Source organism: Arachis hypogaea, chromosome 9, assembly GCF_003086295.3.
Source record: "Arachis hypogaea cultivar Tifrunner chromosome 9, arahy.Tifrunner.gnm2.J5K5, whole genome shotgun sequence".
Lineage (NCBI taxonomy): Eukaryota > Viridiplantae > Streptophyta > Magnoliopsida > Fabales > Fabaceae > Arachis > Arachis hypogaea.
In genome coordinates this window covers 11,027,976-11,042,705 of record NC_092044.1, presented here as the reverse complement: position 1 = coordinate 11,042,705, position 14,730 = coordinate 11,027,976, and the positions used below count along the sequence as shown (strand labels likewise).

At 37.1% G+C, this 14,730-nt stretch overlaps 2 protein-coding genes across 16 annotated transcripts; both read left to right on the top strand.

The window, feature by feature from the left end:
- The first annotated feature begins 329 nt into the window (after positions 1 to 329).
- Positions 330 to 4,347, top strand: LOC112710361 (dephospho-CoA kinase). Of its 8 annotated transcripts, none has more exons than XM_025762539.3 (5): positions 330 to 677; positions 2,155 to 2,249; positions 2,923 to 3,249; positions 3,359 to 3,492; positions 3,773 to 4,347. In XM_025762539.3, exons 3-5 carry the CDS (start codon positions 3,142 to 3,144, stop codon positions 4,206 to 4,208), a joined length of 678 nt encoding a protein of 225 aa, XP_025618324.1. In that variant the 5' UTR covers positions 330 to 677; positions 2,155 to 2,249; positions 2,923 to 3,141; the 3' UTR covers positions 4,209 to 4,347. The 8 variants fall into 8 exon arrangements, with proteins under 8 accessions (XP_025618324.1, XP_072058598.1, XP_029144733.1 ...); XM_029288900.2 differs by having other exon boundaries at positions 342 to 677; positions 2,855 to 3,249; XM_072202498.1 differs by having other exon boundaries at positions 343 to 677; positions 2,923 to 3,283.
- A 1,189-nt stretch (positions 4,348 to 5,536) lies between these two features.
- On the top strand, positions 5,537 to 13,322 carry LOC112710359 (protein REPRESSOR OF SILENCING 3). Of its 8 annotated transcripts, none has more exons than XR_011865363.1 (6): positions 5,537 to 5,792; positions 6,673 to 6,897; positions 7,004 to 7,208; positions 11,737 to 12,034; positions 12,403 to 12,540; positions 12,673 to 13,322. XR_011865363.1 is itself a non-coding variant. In XM_072202502.1 (5 exons), exons 3-5 carry the CDS (start codon positions 7,089 to 7,091, stop codon positions 12,685 to 12,687), a joined length of 540 nt encoding a protein of 179 aa, XP_072058603.1. In that variant the 5' UTR covers positions 5,537 to 5,792; positions 6,673 to 6,897; positions 7,004 to 7,088; the 3' UTR covers positions 12,688 to 13,322. The 8 variants fall into 8 exon arrangements, 2 of the variants coding, with proteins under 2 accessions (XP_072058603.1, XP_072058602.1); XR_011865361.1 differs by having other exon boundaries at positions 11,630 to 12,034; XR_011865365.1 differs by lacking the exon at positions 11,737 to 12,034.
- Positions 13,323 to 14,730: the final 1,408 nt, after the last annotated feature.

Below are 14,730 nucleotides of genomic sequence, written 5' to 3'. Positions count from 1 at the left end.
TTAAAGTGATTTCTAAAAAAAATATGTGTTAAAATCATTTTTAATATATTTTTATTTACAATATATTTTAACAAATGATAAATACGTTTTTCACTCCCAACATTTATATTTGAGTTTAATTTTGTTTATAATCTTTTATTTTTATTTTACTCCTAATTTTTCAAATAGGGGCATATAATATAAATATATAACATTTGATAATATATCTCCTAAGTACAACATTTATATTTATTTTTTTGTGTCAAATTCACACACACACTTAAAATTAATAATTCCTTGTATAAAATTCAACTAACTTAAATTTTATAATTTTAAATAATTTAAAAAATAAAACAAAAACCCATTTAGTACACTTCTCAATTCTCATACTGACGGACTCAAACTCTCTCTTCTCTCTCACTGTTACTAGAGACTCTCTCGGTCTCACTCGAGTCTCGTCTCCTTCACACTCGCCGGCGTCTCGTCGTTTGTCTCGTTTTGTCGCCGGCATTTTAACGTCTCGTGGCCTTTCCTGGGCTCCTCGTCGCCGGCGACAGAGGCGTTGCTCGTCGTCTTCTGGTTTCGGGTCCTCGCCGTCGCCGAGTCGCCGTGGACCGTCGTGGAGTCGTCGCGTGCTTCGTCCCTCGTTGTCTTCTGGTTTCGAGTCCTCGCCGTCGCCGAGTCGCCGTGGACCATTAGTGAGTCCCTGCATCATCGCTTCCCCTGTTCTGTCTTTTGCAGATTTCCCTTGTCCCTCTATTTTGAGATGATGTTGAATTGCTAATCAATTAGTTTGCCTTGTTGCTGATCTAAATGTTGCTATAAATCATGAATGAAGTAGGATTTGCTGAATTTGTTGCTGAAAATATCACTGAGATCATTTTTTTTGTTGATGAAAAATCATCAATGAGTTGAATTTGTTGCTAATTATCGTCGCTGTACCTTGAATTTGTTGCTGTCTTACTGAAATAATCACCTAGCTAAATTTTTTGTTCATGAAAATTATCATAGTTGAATTTGTTGTAAAAAATTATCAGTGAGTTGAATTTGTTGCTGTAAGAATAGATTTTATATTGATTGATTTGATTCTTACATAGGCAGTATTGGTCTAGCTCCAAATTTGTCATATGAAAATATAGATGCCGACTTTAGATCACTCTTGGACTAGATTTACTTCTCGAGTTATGTTTTGCTGTATGTTTCTGTTCTGTTTCATCTTTTAATGTGCTTGCATTAGTTAATCTTTTTGCCAACTAGTATTCTAAGATTAGCTTTTAACAAATTAAGGTAGATAGCGCTAAAGAGACCTTATTTAAATGAGCGCTCTTAGAATACTTGTTGGTAAACCATTGTAATAATTTTCTTAAAATTGTCCATTTTATAATAATTGATTCAAAGAAGTTGTACCAACTTGATCTTGATAGAATACTTTGTCCACGTTTTAATTTATACTCGAAGTTTGCACACTTTTTACCCTCACGTTTCAATTTTTTCTCTCGATGCTGTGATTTTTTTCCGCCTCTTGCCATTTATCTATTCAATTCTGGAGATCAATTCCCTCTCTTTTCTTGGATCAATTCCTCTTGTCATTAATTGAGGATTTTTGCATTAGATTGAGAAAGATCAACTTGTGCAGATTTCTTGTTTTGATTTATTTTTCTTTTAAAAATTTGTATTCTTTGCTGTGCTTTTGATGTAGAGTTTTTCATTTCCCCTTTTGATGTTTTGTGTTGTGTGCATTTGTCGAAGCCTTCATTTTCCAGATTGAGCTGTTCTTGACTTCCACGTGAAAAATATGATTTATATGACTTTTCTTTGCCGAGACTAACCTTGCTTTTGTTGTGAATACTAACTAGACTATGAAAACGGGTTAGTGAAGGAAGGGTTGTTACCTTTATATATCTATGACCCAACCTGAGGATTCCAATCAGCAGATTGCATCTTGAATTTTCCAGTGCATACCCTAGATTATAATTTTGCTTGATACTATATATGCCATCATAGTTAGAATCTTCCCATGTTCCTGTACTTATTGAAAGCCTGCAGATTCTTTTCCCATATATTTGTGTATGCAAAATAGATTATATTCAACTCAGCATTTTGATACTTCATTGGAAACTGTTTAGGCTTTGACATCATGAATATGGTTGTTTACTTAATGTGAATCTATTGCAGATCTTCTGGGCATTTTCAATATACCTGGAGGCAGTTGCAATACTGCCCCAGTTGGTTTTGTTGCAACGAAGTGGAAATGTGGACAATTTGACAGGGTAATATATATTCTTTCTTGGGTATGTGTGCTTCTGTTTATGTTTGTCGTCACCGAACAGTCACATCAAAAGGGTTTAATTTCCACCTCATTGCTAGGAAATTAAGTCCCTGGAGAGTGATGTGTTATACATTATTTTACCTCTACTGGATCTCTATTTGGGACAAAAATTTTCAATGCCACCTTATCATATATCCTCTTTCTTCTCTTGAAGAAGCACCATCCAGCTTTTGATGCTTGCATAATTATTTGAATCAATTTAATTTGAGCAATTAGCTCTAGAAGTTTAGGTATTGTTATAGCCTTATTTTGAGGAACTAATTTGAATTTTAGCGAGTAGCTTCAGATATTATGCACACTAGAAGAATAATCATGAATGAATCCAAAATGTGTTTTGCCATACTTGTCCCGTTTCTTTTTTTATTGTGCCAATTGAATGATAAAATGGTCAAGTTTTTGTTGTTTAGTAGATATAGATACCATAGTTACAACAAGAGTTGTTTTTCACTTTTTATTGATTTTTGCTTTACGGCTCATACAGCGAACCATTCTTACCCTAATAATTGTTTTGAAGTGCATTTAAAGTTTCTTTTCTTTCGGGCTCAGCCCGTCTCTATGGCAAAAATATTAACATCTCAGTCTGGAAAAAAAACCGCCTATGCATTGAACAAAAGAAGGAAAGCTCTTGCAGACTATGCGAACTGCGAAGCTCAGACAGACAAGGTCATCATCGCAGTCGCCATTCATCGCAACGGATCGGCGAGGCTGCTCTAATGTCATCTGAAACAGATACAGATTTTCAAAAGGCCACAAGAAGAACCAAATCACGACTGCAGAGCAAGTAGAAGCACAGAACACCCTGGGAGGAATTGAATTGAATCGAATCAAGGGAAATGAGGATAGTTGGATTGTCCGGCGGAATCGCGTCTGGGAAGAGCACCGTTTCCAATCTCTTCAAGTCCCATGGGGTTCCTGTTGTTGACGCTGACGTCATCACTCGTGTTCGTTATTTATTCTAAATCTTTTTCTTGTGATGTGAGTGTTCTTGTTTGAGTTTTGCTTTTGAACTGAATAAGATTCTCAAGCTCAGTTAATGTTTGGAATTCGCAGGATGCTTTGAAGAAATGGAAAAAAGTTGTTGCAACTTTTGGGGAGGAAATCCTTCTTGAAAATGGAGAAGTCAATAGACCCATGCTTGGCCAGATTGTTTTTTCCGATCCTGATAAGCGCCAATTTCTCGATCGGTTATCAAATCTTACTCTTTTTCTCTTAATTTACATGGAATTTCCTAACAATTTTGCATATGTGGATTGCTCAAAGCTACTTCTTTTAGTATTTATTTTACGTGCCCTAATCCTAGATTTTTGGTTAATTCTCTTTCTAAGGTTAGAGTAGGCTAAAGTTGAAGACTTTATAATTCGTAACCGACAGCTAGTATTTTCAATTCAATCATTCCTAAAATGCATCATTTTTAGGATTAGTTTGTTGAATTTTATTTGAATTTCAGTTGTGATCATGTTTTAGATTATTGGCTCCCCATATATCCTCTGGAATTTTTTGGGAAGTTGTGAAGCTGTGGCTGAAGGGATACAAGGTTATTGTTCTTGATGTCCCCTTGTTGTTTGAGGCCAAGATCGACAAGTTCACAAAGCCAATTATAGTTGTGTGGATTGATCCTGAAACACAGAAAAAGAGACTCATGGGGAGAGACAAATCAAATGAGGAGGATGCTGGGAACAGGATCAATGCTCAAATGCCACTTGATGTGAAGAGGAATAAAGCGGATATAGTGATAGATAACAGTGGATCACTTGATGACTTGAAGGAACAGTTTCAGAAGTTTCAGAAGGTTCTAATTGAAGTGTCAAAACCCTTGACAGGGACTCGGTTCCAGGAATGGAGCCTTGGTCATGCTTCACTCATTTCAGGTCTTGTTTTGTGTATAAAAGCACTTTCATAGTCACTTATGTTCTTTAGAAGATTAAATTTGAATTTGTAATTTAGCATTTTAAAAGATGAATTTAGCTGTCAAGTACTGTTATCTTTTTTGTGGCAGTTTGACTAATTTATAATTATGATGAGGTTGACCACTGTTTTAACATGGATAGTAATGAGAAGGTGCAGCAGGGAATTGACCAAAAAATTATAAAGAATTATAGTCTTTGATCTTAGTCTACTCTAACCTTAGATAGAGAATTGACTAAAAATCTAGGATCAGGGCACCTAAAATAAATACTAAAAGTAGGTTTGAGCAATTCACATATACAAAATTGTTAAGAAATTTCATGTAAATTAAGAGAAAGAATAAGATTTGATAATTGAGAAATTGGCGTTTATCGAGTGGAAAAAATAATCTGGCCAAGCATGAGTTTCTTGACTTTTCTATTTTCATGGAGGATTTTCTCCTAGAAGCTGCAACAAATTTTTCCATTCACCACTACCTTTCTTTAAAGCAACATGCGAATTTCAAACATTTGCGAATTCCAAACATTCACCAAGTTTGAGAATTTTATTCAGTTAAAAAACAAAACCCTAACAAAAACACAAGCATCACAAGATAAAAAAATAGAATAAATAACTCACACGAGCGATGACGTCAGTGTCAACAATTGTAAACGGTGCTCTTCCCAGAACCACAACGGTCCATGACCCACAGCAATGGCTAGGACCTGAAACCAAAAGACAACGATCTGGACGAGTTGCTTCTATTGTCGGTGACGAGAAGGCCAAGGAAGACCGCGATACACTGAAACGCAAGCGAAGGTAAAGGACATGATATGGAACGTAACTAGAGTAAGATGAAAAATCAAAGAAAGAAATTTCTCTACTTTAATTTGATTTCTTGATGCAATAGTTAAGGTTTGTTTATACCCAAATTTTTTTAAAAAAAAATTTATTCATCAAAAGTAAGAAAAAAAAGTAACTACCGAATTTTAGAGAATTTTTATCTCTTTTAAGTTTAAAATCCTAATGCATAAGTTCACTAAAATAAAAATAAGTCAAATCATAACTGAGCATAAAACAAACAAAACAAACTAAAATAAAATTTAATATAAAATAAATACTAAGAAAGTGGTGTCTATTTAATTCTTAACTAACGAGAATCTTCAATGCATCTTATAAATAGTAAGACGTTTAACTTTTCATAACCGTTAATAATTGTCTTGTCCAATTCTCATGGTTTTAAAAATTAGACCGGACCATCTGGTCGAACCAGTTCATCCGAAAACCGGCAATGCAAGCAGTCTGGTCTTTCACCTATAACCACTAAAAAAAACCGTGAAAACCGTCGAACTAAACAACCACCCTCCTCTTCCCCAATCATTCATTCATTTAATCATTTGTCACTATACTCCCTGTACTGGAGATTGGAGAACTCTGAAGCGAAGGAACCCTAGCCCTCCCTCGTCGCCGCCGTTCCCAGGTCGTCGGCGCCGCCGCCGTCCCCAGGTCGTCAGCACCGCCGTTCCCAGGTCGTCGAACCTTAACCCAGTAACTCGGCAGGTACTCTTCATCTTCGCTGGCTTCTCGACGCGGAACCCAGGTTAGTGGCTCATCTTCATCTTCGGTCTTCTTCAATTTTTGTTCCTTTTTTCTTCAATTCTTCTTCAGTCTTGGTTTGAACTTTGAAGTTTGGTTCTTCAATTCTTCATCTTCGGTCTTCCGTCTTGGTTTCCAGTTTGGTATTCCCTTGTATTTGCTGGTGGTTAATGGTGGAACTTTTACAAATTTAAAAATTAGTATGTATGGTTCTGATTGCTCTGTTAGTTAGTAATACTTACTCTGTTATTCTGTTTTAGTGTTTTAGTCAGTAATACTTACTCTGATGGCTCTGATAGTGTTTTACTGGTTTACCAGTTGCTGATGGCTCCTAATTTGTTTGTTGCAATATTGCTGAATGCTGTAGGCTGATGGCTCTTAATTTTTTTGTTCAAATTTACTGATAGCTTTGTTTGTAGTTGCTGGTTTTGTTGGGTGAAGGTTTAGTGTTTTGGAATGTTTCATAATGTGCTAATGTTTGTAATTGCTGGCTTTGTTTGTAATTGCTGGGTGAAGGTTTAGTGTTTTGTGATTATTGGTTAATGTTTTGGTTTAGTGTTCTCTCTTTTCCAAATTTTCCTTTTTTCCTGTATTTTTGCATGTTTCTGAATTGGTAATTTAATCAGTTTTGATCTATCATGGTACATATGTCAGCGTTATCATCTTTCATAGGTACAAATGGTTATTTATTCCAAAATAAAACTTATGATATTTATGAAGTTTTTGACATGGTTCCGTATTCAAGGACAAAAAAGATATTTTACCCAAAAAATAATTAAGAAAAAAATTGCCGCTTCTAATTCTTACTCTTGGAGGCACAAAACATTGTCGAACCAACTTAATAGCATTCCTCTATCAACTGTATTATTGTTAATTGAGTGCAGGCTAACGTTCCTTAAGGCATGAAGGGGCAACACAACAAGGCGGTGAGAATATTTGTCGGTGGATTGGGAGAATCAGTAACTAAACAAGACCTCCACAGTTTGTTCAGCTCTTTCGGCAATGTCGAAGCAGTCGAAACAATCCGAACCAAAGGTCGCAGTTTCGCCTATCTTGACTTCCTTCCTTCTCCCACCGATGACAAATCTCTTTCCAGGCTTTTTAGCAAGGTTTGTTTTTTCTCTTATTTTTTTAGTTAAAACTTCATTAAATTCAATTGATTATAACAATATGCATTTTTTGTTAAAAACTAAAAAAAAATTATTGTCTTGGCAGTATAATGGTTGTGTTTGGAAGGGTGGGAAGTTGAAGCTTGAGAAGGCTAAAGAATATTATCTAGTACGGTTGAAACGAGAATGGGATGAAGATGCTATGTCATGTTAGTGACAAACCAGTCACTACTAATAAGTTAGAGGAAAAGCCCACAAAAGAGAGTTTAAAGACAAAGCAACTCCACATTTACTTCCCGAGGTTAAGAAAGGTGACATACTAATATAACATACCTTTATTTATTCATTTAGTCGACACAAGTATGTATTCATTGGTCATTGACGTTGTTAAAAGCCAATATCCAATGAGTCTGGATGGATCAAACTCCTCTAAATTGAGGATATTGGTAAAGTTATAAATTAAGATAGTGGGGTTCACATATCTTAGAAGTTACAAATTCAATGGTGATTAAGCCTTCACTTTATCACTTTACTAATCTCATTTTAGAGAATCTTTTTTCAGTTTGGAACCCTACGTTGAATAAACTCCATCTATAAATATGTTCACTGGTTGTGTTTCAACATGTTTTTTGGATGTTGAACCGTGGCCTTTAAAGGCGTTTGTGTTTTGAATAACCTTTAAACTGTCAAGCTAAAAGGTGTGGATGCCAGTCTTGGGTGTGTATCTAGTGTGGCTATGGCTTTGTAGAATGCCATTTTTGCATATGAAAGTGGTATAACGTGGGAAATATTATGTAAAATACTGTAGAGCTTTGCCATGGATTCATGTCTTAATATTTTTGTTTTTTTTCAATGTCAAGAATTAAGCTCACAATATTATAGGTACAGTTATTTCGGTAATGAATACAACAACAAAGCCTTGTCCCACTAAGTGGGGTCGACTACATGAATCAAACGACGCCATTGTACTCTGTCATGTATCATGTCTACAGAGAGAACGTTTACATGTAGATCTCGTTTGACCACCTCATGGATGGTCTTCTTAGGTCTTCTTCTGTCTTTCGCCCTTTGTCCATCTTCCATCTCATCCACCCTCCTGATTGGATGTTCTATCGGTCTTCTTCTCACATGTCCAAACCACCTGAGACGCGATTCAACCATCTTTTCCACAATGGGTGCTACTCCAACTCTCTCCCTTATATCTTCATTCCTTATTTTATCCAATCGCATATGACCACTCATCCATCTCAACATCTTCATCTCTGCCACACTCAACTTATGTTCGTGCTCCCCTTTAGCCGTCCAACACTCCGTACCATACAGCATAGCCGGTCTTATAGTGGTGTGATAGAATTTACCTTTAAGTTTTAAAGGCACTTTTTGTCGCATATAAAACCAGATGCACTCCGCCATTTTGACCAACCTGCTTGGATCATATGATTTACATTCTGTTCAATCTCTCCATTATCCTGTATGATGCACCCAAGATACTTAAAACTTTTAACTTTTCCTAGGATGTTTTCTCCAATCTTCACCTCTATATTGGGGTTTTCCCTTCTCAGACTGAACTTACATTCCATATATTCTGTCTTGCTACGGCTTATGCGCAGACCATACACTTCTAAAGCTTCTCTCCATAACTCTAACTTCTTATTTAGGTCTTCCCTTGACTCTCCCATAAGGACGATATCATCGGCAAAAAGCATGCACCATGGCACAAGCTATTGGATGTGCTCTGTGAGTACTTCCAAGACTAATGTGAAAATGTATGGACTTAAGGATGATCCCTGGTGTAATCCTATACCAATAGGAAATTCCTCCGTCACACCACATTGAGTCTTCACACTAGTTGTGGCCCCATTATACATGTCTTTAATTTCCCGAATATATGCGATCCTTACTCTCCTCTTTTCTAAAACCTTCCATAAGACCTCCCTTGGTACCCTATCATACGCTTTTTCCAAATCAATAAACACCATATGTAGATCCCTTTTACTACTACGATACCTCTCCATCATCCTTCTTAATAGGTATATCGCTTCAGTGGTAGATCTTCCTGGCATAAATCCAAATTGGTTCTCTGTTACTTGTGTCTCTTTTTTCAACCTCCGTTCTATCACCCTTTTCCATAACTTCATAGTATGACTCATAAGCTTAATCCCTCTATAGTTTCCGCAACTTTGTATATCCCCCTTATTCTTGTAGATAGGTACCAAGGTGCTCTTTCTCCACTCATCAGGCATCTTCTTTGACCTTAAAATCTCATTAAAAAGATTGGTTAACCAGTTGATGTCTTTTTCTCCAAGACCCTTCCAAACCTCAATCGGGATATTATTAGGTCCTACTGCCCTGCCATTTTTCATCTGCTTTAGAGCCTCTTTTACCTCGAAGTCTCGAATCCTTCGATAGTAGTCAACGTTTTGATCTTCTTCCCTTGTGCATAATCGACCAAGGCTTGGAAGAGACTTCTGTCCCTCATTAAATAACTCGTAGAAGTAGCTCTTCCACCTTTCATTAATCTTCTCCTCTTGAGCAAACACCTCTCCATCCTTATCCTTTATGCACTTAACCTGATCCAAATCTCTCGTTCTTCTTTCCCGGCTCTTTGCGATTCTATATATATATATATATATATACCTTTTTTCCTTTTTTCGTGCCCAAAGACTGGTAGAGACCCTCATATGCTCTTGTTTTTGCTTTACTTACAGCCACTTTTGTCTCTTTCTTAGCCGCCTTATATTTTTCCCAATTATCTGCATTGCGGCATAAAGACCACTCTTTAAAGCATTCCCCTGTTTATCTTTATCTTTTCTTGTATACTCGCATTCCACCACCACGACTCCTTGTCTTTTGGTCCTATTCCTTTAGATTCACCAAAATATTCTTTTGCTGTTCTTCTAATAACTTCTGTCTTCTCCCTCCACATCTCTTCCGCGCTTCCATTCCCATCCCACTTTGTCTCTTCTCCTACCCATCTTAGGAAGCTTCTTTGTTCTTCACCTTTCATCCACCACCACCTTGTCCTTGGGTTCTTCGTATGATGTCTTTTCCTTAACTTTTGCTCAACGCGAAAATCCATGACGAGCACCCTATGTTGTGTTGTCAAACTCTCTCCCGGGATAATTTTAGAGTTAATGTAAAATTTTCGGTCGACTCTCCTCAACAAGAAGAAGTCGATTTGAGAGCTTGTCATGCCACTCTTATAGGTTATAAGATGTTCGTCTCTCTTTTTAAAACATGTATTTGCGATGAGAATATCAAAGGTTGAGGAAAAGTCCAAAATAGTTTTACCCTCGGCATTGATCACCCCGAAACCATGGCCTCCGTGAATACTCCCATATCCAATCACTTCTCTCCCAACATGGCCATTTAAATCTCCTCCTAAGAAAATCTTATCTCCCAAAGGTATGCCTTGAACCAAACTCTCTAGATCCTCCCAAAACCTTATCTTGTGTTGTTCGCCCGAACCCACTTGCGGTGCATAGGCGCTAATCACATGGAAAGCACCTCCCTCCAGCACAAGTTTGATAGAGATGATCTGATCTCCCACCTTCTTGACATCCACTACGTCCTTCTTCCACTTCTTATCCACAATTATTCCAACCTCATTCCTATTCTTCACATTTCCTGTATACTAAAGTTTGAAACCAGAAGTATCCAACTCCCTAGCCTTTGCACCAACCCATTTCGTTTCTTGTAGGCACATAATGTTAATCTTCCTCCTTGTCATGGTGTCCACCACCTCCATGGACTTTCCTGTTAGAGTGCCTATGTTTCATGTCCCAAATCTCAACCTTCTGTCGCTTCGACCTTTACCTTTTACTTTGTAAACTAGCTTATTTACCCTCGTCCATTCACGAAAATGCAAGAACCCTTGCTCATTTAACACTACATCCGGGCACCGATGCATCGGCTCTTGCTTTGACACCGTACTCGAGCCATACGGCGTGTTGCTTCCGGGCAACGACCTAACTTTAGCACAATAATGTCTTTGATTCATGTCATGGGGTTCGGCTATATTTTTATGTTGGTTTCCAAAGACCTAACACAACCCTCCTCCTTTATCCGGGTTTAGGACCGGCTATGTACCGCAAGTGTAACATATTCGGTAATGAATGACACTAAGAAATGATCTGAACTGTTAGCTGTCTCCATTTCTATGAGGCCATACTGTAAACATTTATTATGACACGTTTTAAAGATTTTGGCAGGAATAACAAGGCCAACATTTGTGGGAGTGTCTAATTATGCTGTTCTCAGATGGTCTGTTTGTTTGAAGTGTGTCATTTTAAATTTTTTAGGATTATTCTTTTCTTTTACATATCTTATAGGTAATTTTGTGCTTTTGGTGTCTTGTTTTTTGTTCTGTGATGTATATGTGTTTTTTCGAGACTGTCCCTGTATAATATGTAGAGACTTTAGGGAATGTTTGCGACATTTGTAGCCTTGAAGACTCATTGTTGCCTTCTAGGTACTATCATGAGAAGAGAGAGAGAAAAAGGGAAAGGGGGGTTGTATATATTTTTATATCATTGTTTTAAATGGTTTTTCATTTATATTCCTCCTCTATTCTGTTAAAATTTCTATTCATGTAATACATGTTACGTTTAACATCTTATCACGTAATAAGGTTTAAAATTTCTTGTCTTTCCCTTATATTCGGTCATGTAAAGAAACGTTAATGCTTAATCATATGGTTCAATTTTTACATGCAACATATGTACTTATGCAGGTAAAATCTATACCATTCACTGGAACTGAAAAGCACAAATATAGTTTCCAGAATATTAAAGTTCCTCTTCTCCCTGTGGATTTCTGTGATTGCAAGGAACATTGTAGTCCTTCTGGCACAGAAAGGGGAAAACTACATATTGAAAGGGCAACAGAAATTGGAGGAATGAATGATGAAGAAATTAACATAATGAATGTCTTGATGAACAAACTACTTGGAAAAGAAAATGTTTTCGAAAAGAATAATCTTGAAACAGAGGATTCCTTTGAATCACCTGCACATCCTGATTACTCTGAAGTAGGTAGTTCAACAGATGAAGATGATCTCATTATTAACGTGAACACAAAGAAAAATAAATCATCCATAATAGGGAGTGATGAACTTCAAATGATCTTGGAAAATAAGGTTAATTTTCATTGCTGTCATCGTCGTCGTCGTCGTCATCATCATCATCATCATCATCATCATCATTATTATTATTATTATGCAATAGGGCTTACTAGGGAATGGATCCTCTCAATTTTTTCCCTCAATTGTTTGGTAAAGTGTGATCTTTCACGTTACATTAAGTGGGACCAAGAAAAAATATGTGAGAAGATATTGAATGATGAGAGATCACACTTTACAAAACAATTAAGAGAAAAAAATTGAGAGGATTCACTCCCCTTACAAAAGAAACCGGTTAAGTTATCTCTTATTGTATCGCTCCTTATTTTTTTTAATCAAAGAATAGATTTATTTATATTGTTTCTAATTGTTGTTTGGATATTCAGGACTCATGGTCCAATAAATAAAAAATTGGTAAGGAAGAAAATGACAAGAGTGAGTCTCATGTGCATAAAGGGCATAAGAGCAATCTTAACAATAAGAGAAAATCACTTCGCAAATCAGAAAGGGAAAGCATTGGACATGTAATGAGCGGATAATTTATACGCTTTTTGGCATTGTTTTTAGTATGTTTTAGTTAGTTTTTTATTAGTTTTTAGTTAAAATTCGCTTTTTTGGACTTTACTATGAGTTTGTGTGATTTTCTGTGATTTCAGGTATTTTCTGGCTGAAATTGAGGGACCTGAGCAAAAATCTGATTCAGAGGCTGAAGGACTGCATATGCTGTTGGATTCTGACCTCCATGCACTCAAAGTGGATTTTCTGGAGCTACAGAAGCCCAATTGGTGCGCTCTCAATTGCGTTGGAAAGTAGACATTCTGGGCTTTCCAGCAATGTATAATAGTTCATACTTTGCTCGAGATTTGATGGCCCAAACCGGCGTTCCAAATCAGCTCAAGAATGCCCGGCGTTAAACGCCGGAACTGGCACAAGAATGGGAGTTAAACGCCCAAACTGGCACAAAAGCTGGCGTTTAACTCCAATAAAAGTCTCTACACATGAAAGCTTCAATGCTCAGCCCAAGCACACACCAAGTGGGCCCGGGAGTGGATTTTTATGTCATTTACTCATCTTCGTAAACCCTAAGCTACTAGTTCTCTACAAATAGGACCTTTTGCTATTGTATTAGACATCTTTTGATCATGTTTTTATGATTAAACCCTCTTTGGGAGGCTGGCCATTCGGCCATGCCTAGACCTTGTTCTTATGTATTTTCAACGATGGAGTTTCTACACACCATAGATTAAGGTGTGGAGCTCTGCTGTACCTCGAGTATTAATGCAATTACTATTGTTCTTCTATTCAATTCAGCTTATTCTTGTTCTAAGATATCACTTGTTCCTCAACTTGATGAATGTGATGATCCGTGACACTCACCATCATTCTCACCTATGAACGTGTGTCTGACAACCACCTCCGTTCTACCTTAGATTGAGTGGATATCTCTTGGATCCCTTAATCGGAATCTTCGTGGTATAAGCTAGAATTGATGGCGGCATTCTTGAGAATCTGGAAGGTCTAAACCTTGTCTGTGGTATTCTGAGTAGGATTCAAGGATTGAATGACTGTGACAAGCTTCAAACTCGCGATTGTGGGGCGTTAGTGACAGACGCAAAAGAATCATTGGATTCTATTCCGACATGATCAAGAACCGACAACTGAATAGCCGTGCTATGACAGAGCGCGTTGAACATTTTCACTGAGAGGACGGGACTGTAGCCATTGACAACGATGATGCCCAACATACAGCTTGCCATGGAAAGGAGTAAGAAGGATTGGATGAAGACAGTAGGAAAGCAGAGAGACGGAAGGGACAAAGCATCTCCATACGCTTATCTGAAATTCTCACCAATGAATTACATAAGTATCTCTATCTTTATTTTATGCTTTATTCATAAATCATCTATAACCATTTGAATCCGCCTGACTGAGATTTACAAGATGACCATAGCTTGCTTCATACCAACACTCTCCGTGGGATCGACCCTTACTCGCGTAAGGTTTATTACTTGGACGACCCAGTGCACTTGCTAGTTAGTTGTGCGAAGTTGTGATAAAGAGTTGAGATTACAATTGAGCGTACCATGTTGATGGCGCCATTGATGATCACAATTTCGTGCACCAAGTTTTTGGCGCCGTTGCCGGGGAAATAAATGTCCTAACTACAGTTTCGCATTTGTTCCCTGCAATAACAGTGCCAAGTTTTGATCCGGCAACAACACCAAGTTTTTGGCGCCATTGCCGGGGATTGTTTGAGTTTGGACAACTGACGGTTCATCTTGTTGCTTAGATTAGGTATTTTTTCTTCAGAATTTTTAAGAATGAATTCTAAAGTTTCAACGTGATGTTTTTATCATCACCAAAGCTGATTGATTTTCATCAATTTAGCTCTTGAATGTAATGTCCTGCTGAAGCTTGGCTAGCCATGTCTAATTCCTTTAGACTAAAGCTTTAGACTAACATTGCATGATTCCTGGAATTCTTATTAAAAATTTTAAATCTCTTTATTTTCTTTTCCATATAATTTTCGAAAAATCCAAAAAAATTACAAAATCTTAAAAAAACAAAAATATTTTATGTTTCTTGTTTGAGTCTAGTGTCTCATTTTAATTTTGGTGTCAATTGCATGTTTCTGTTCTTCTTGCATTTTTCATGTGTTTTCATTGATCTTCAAGTTGTTCTTGATGATTTACTTGCTCTGATCTTGAAATTCT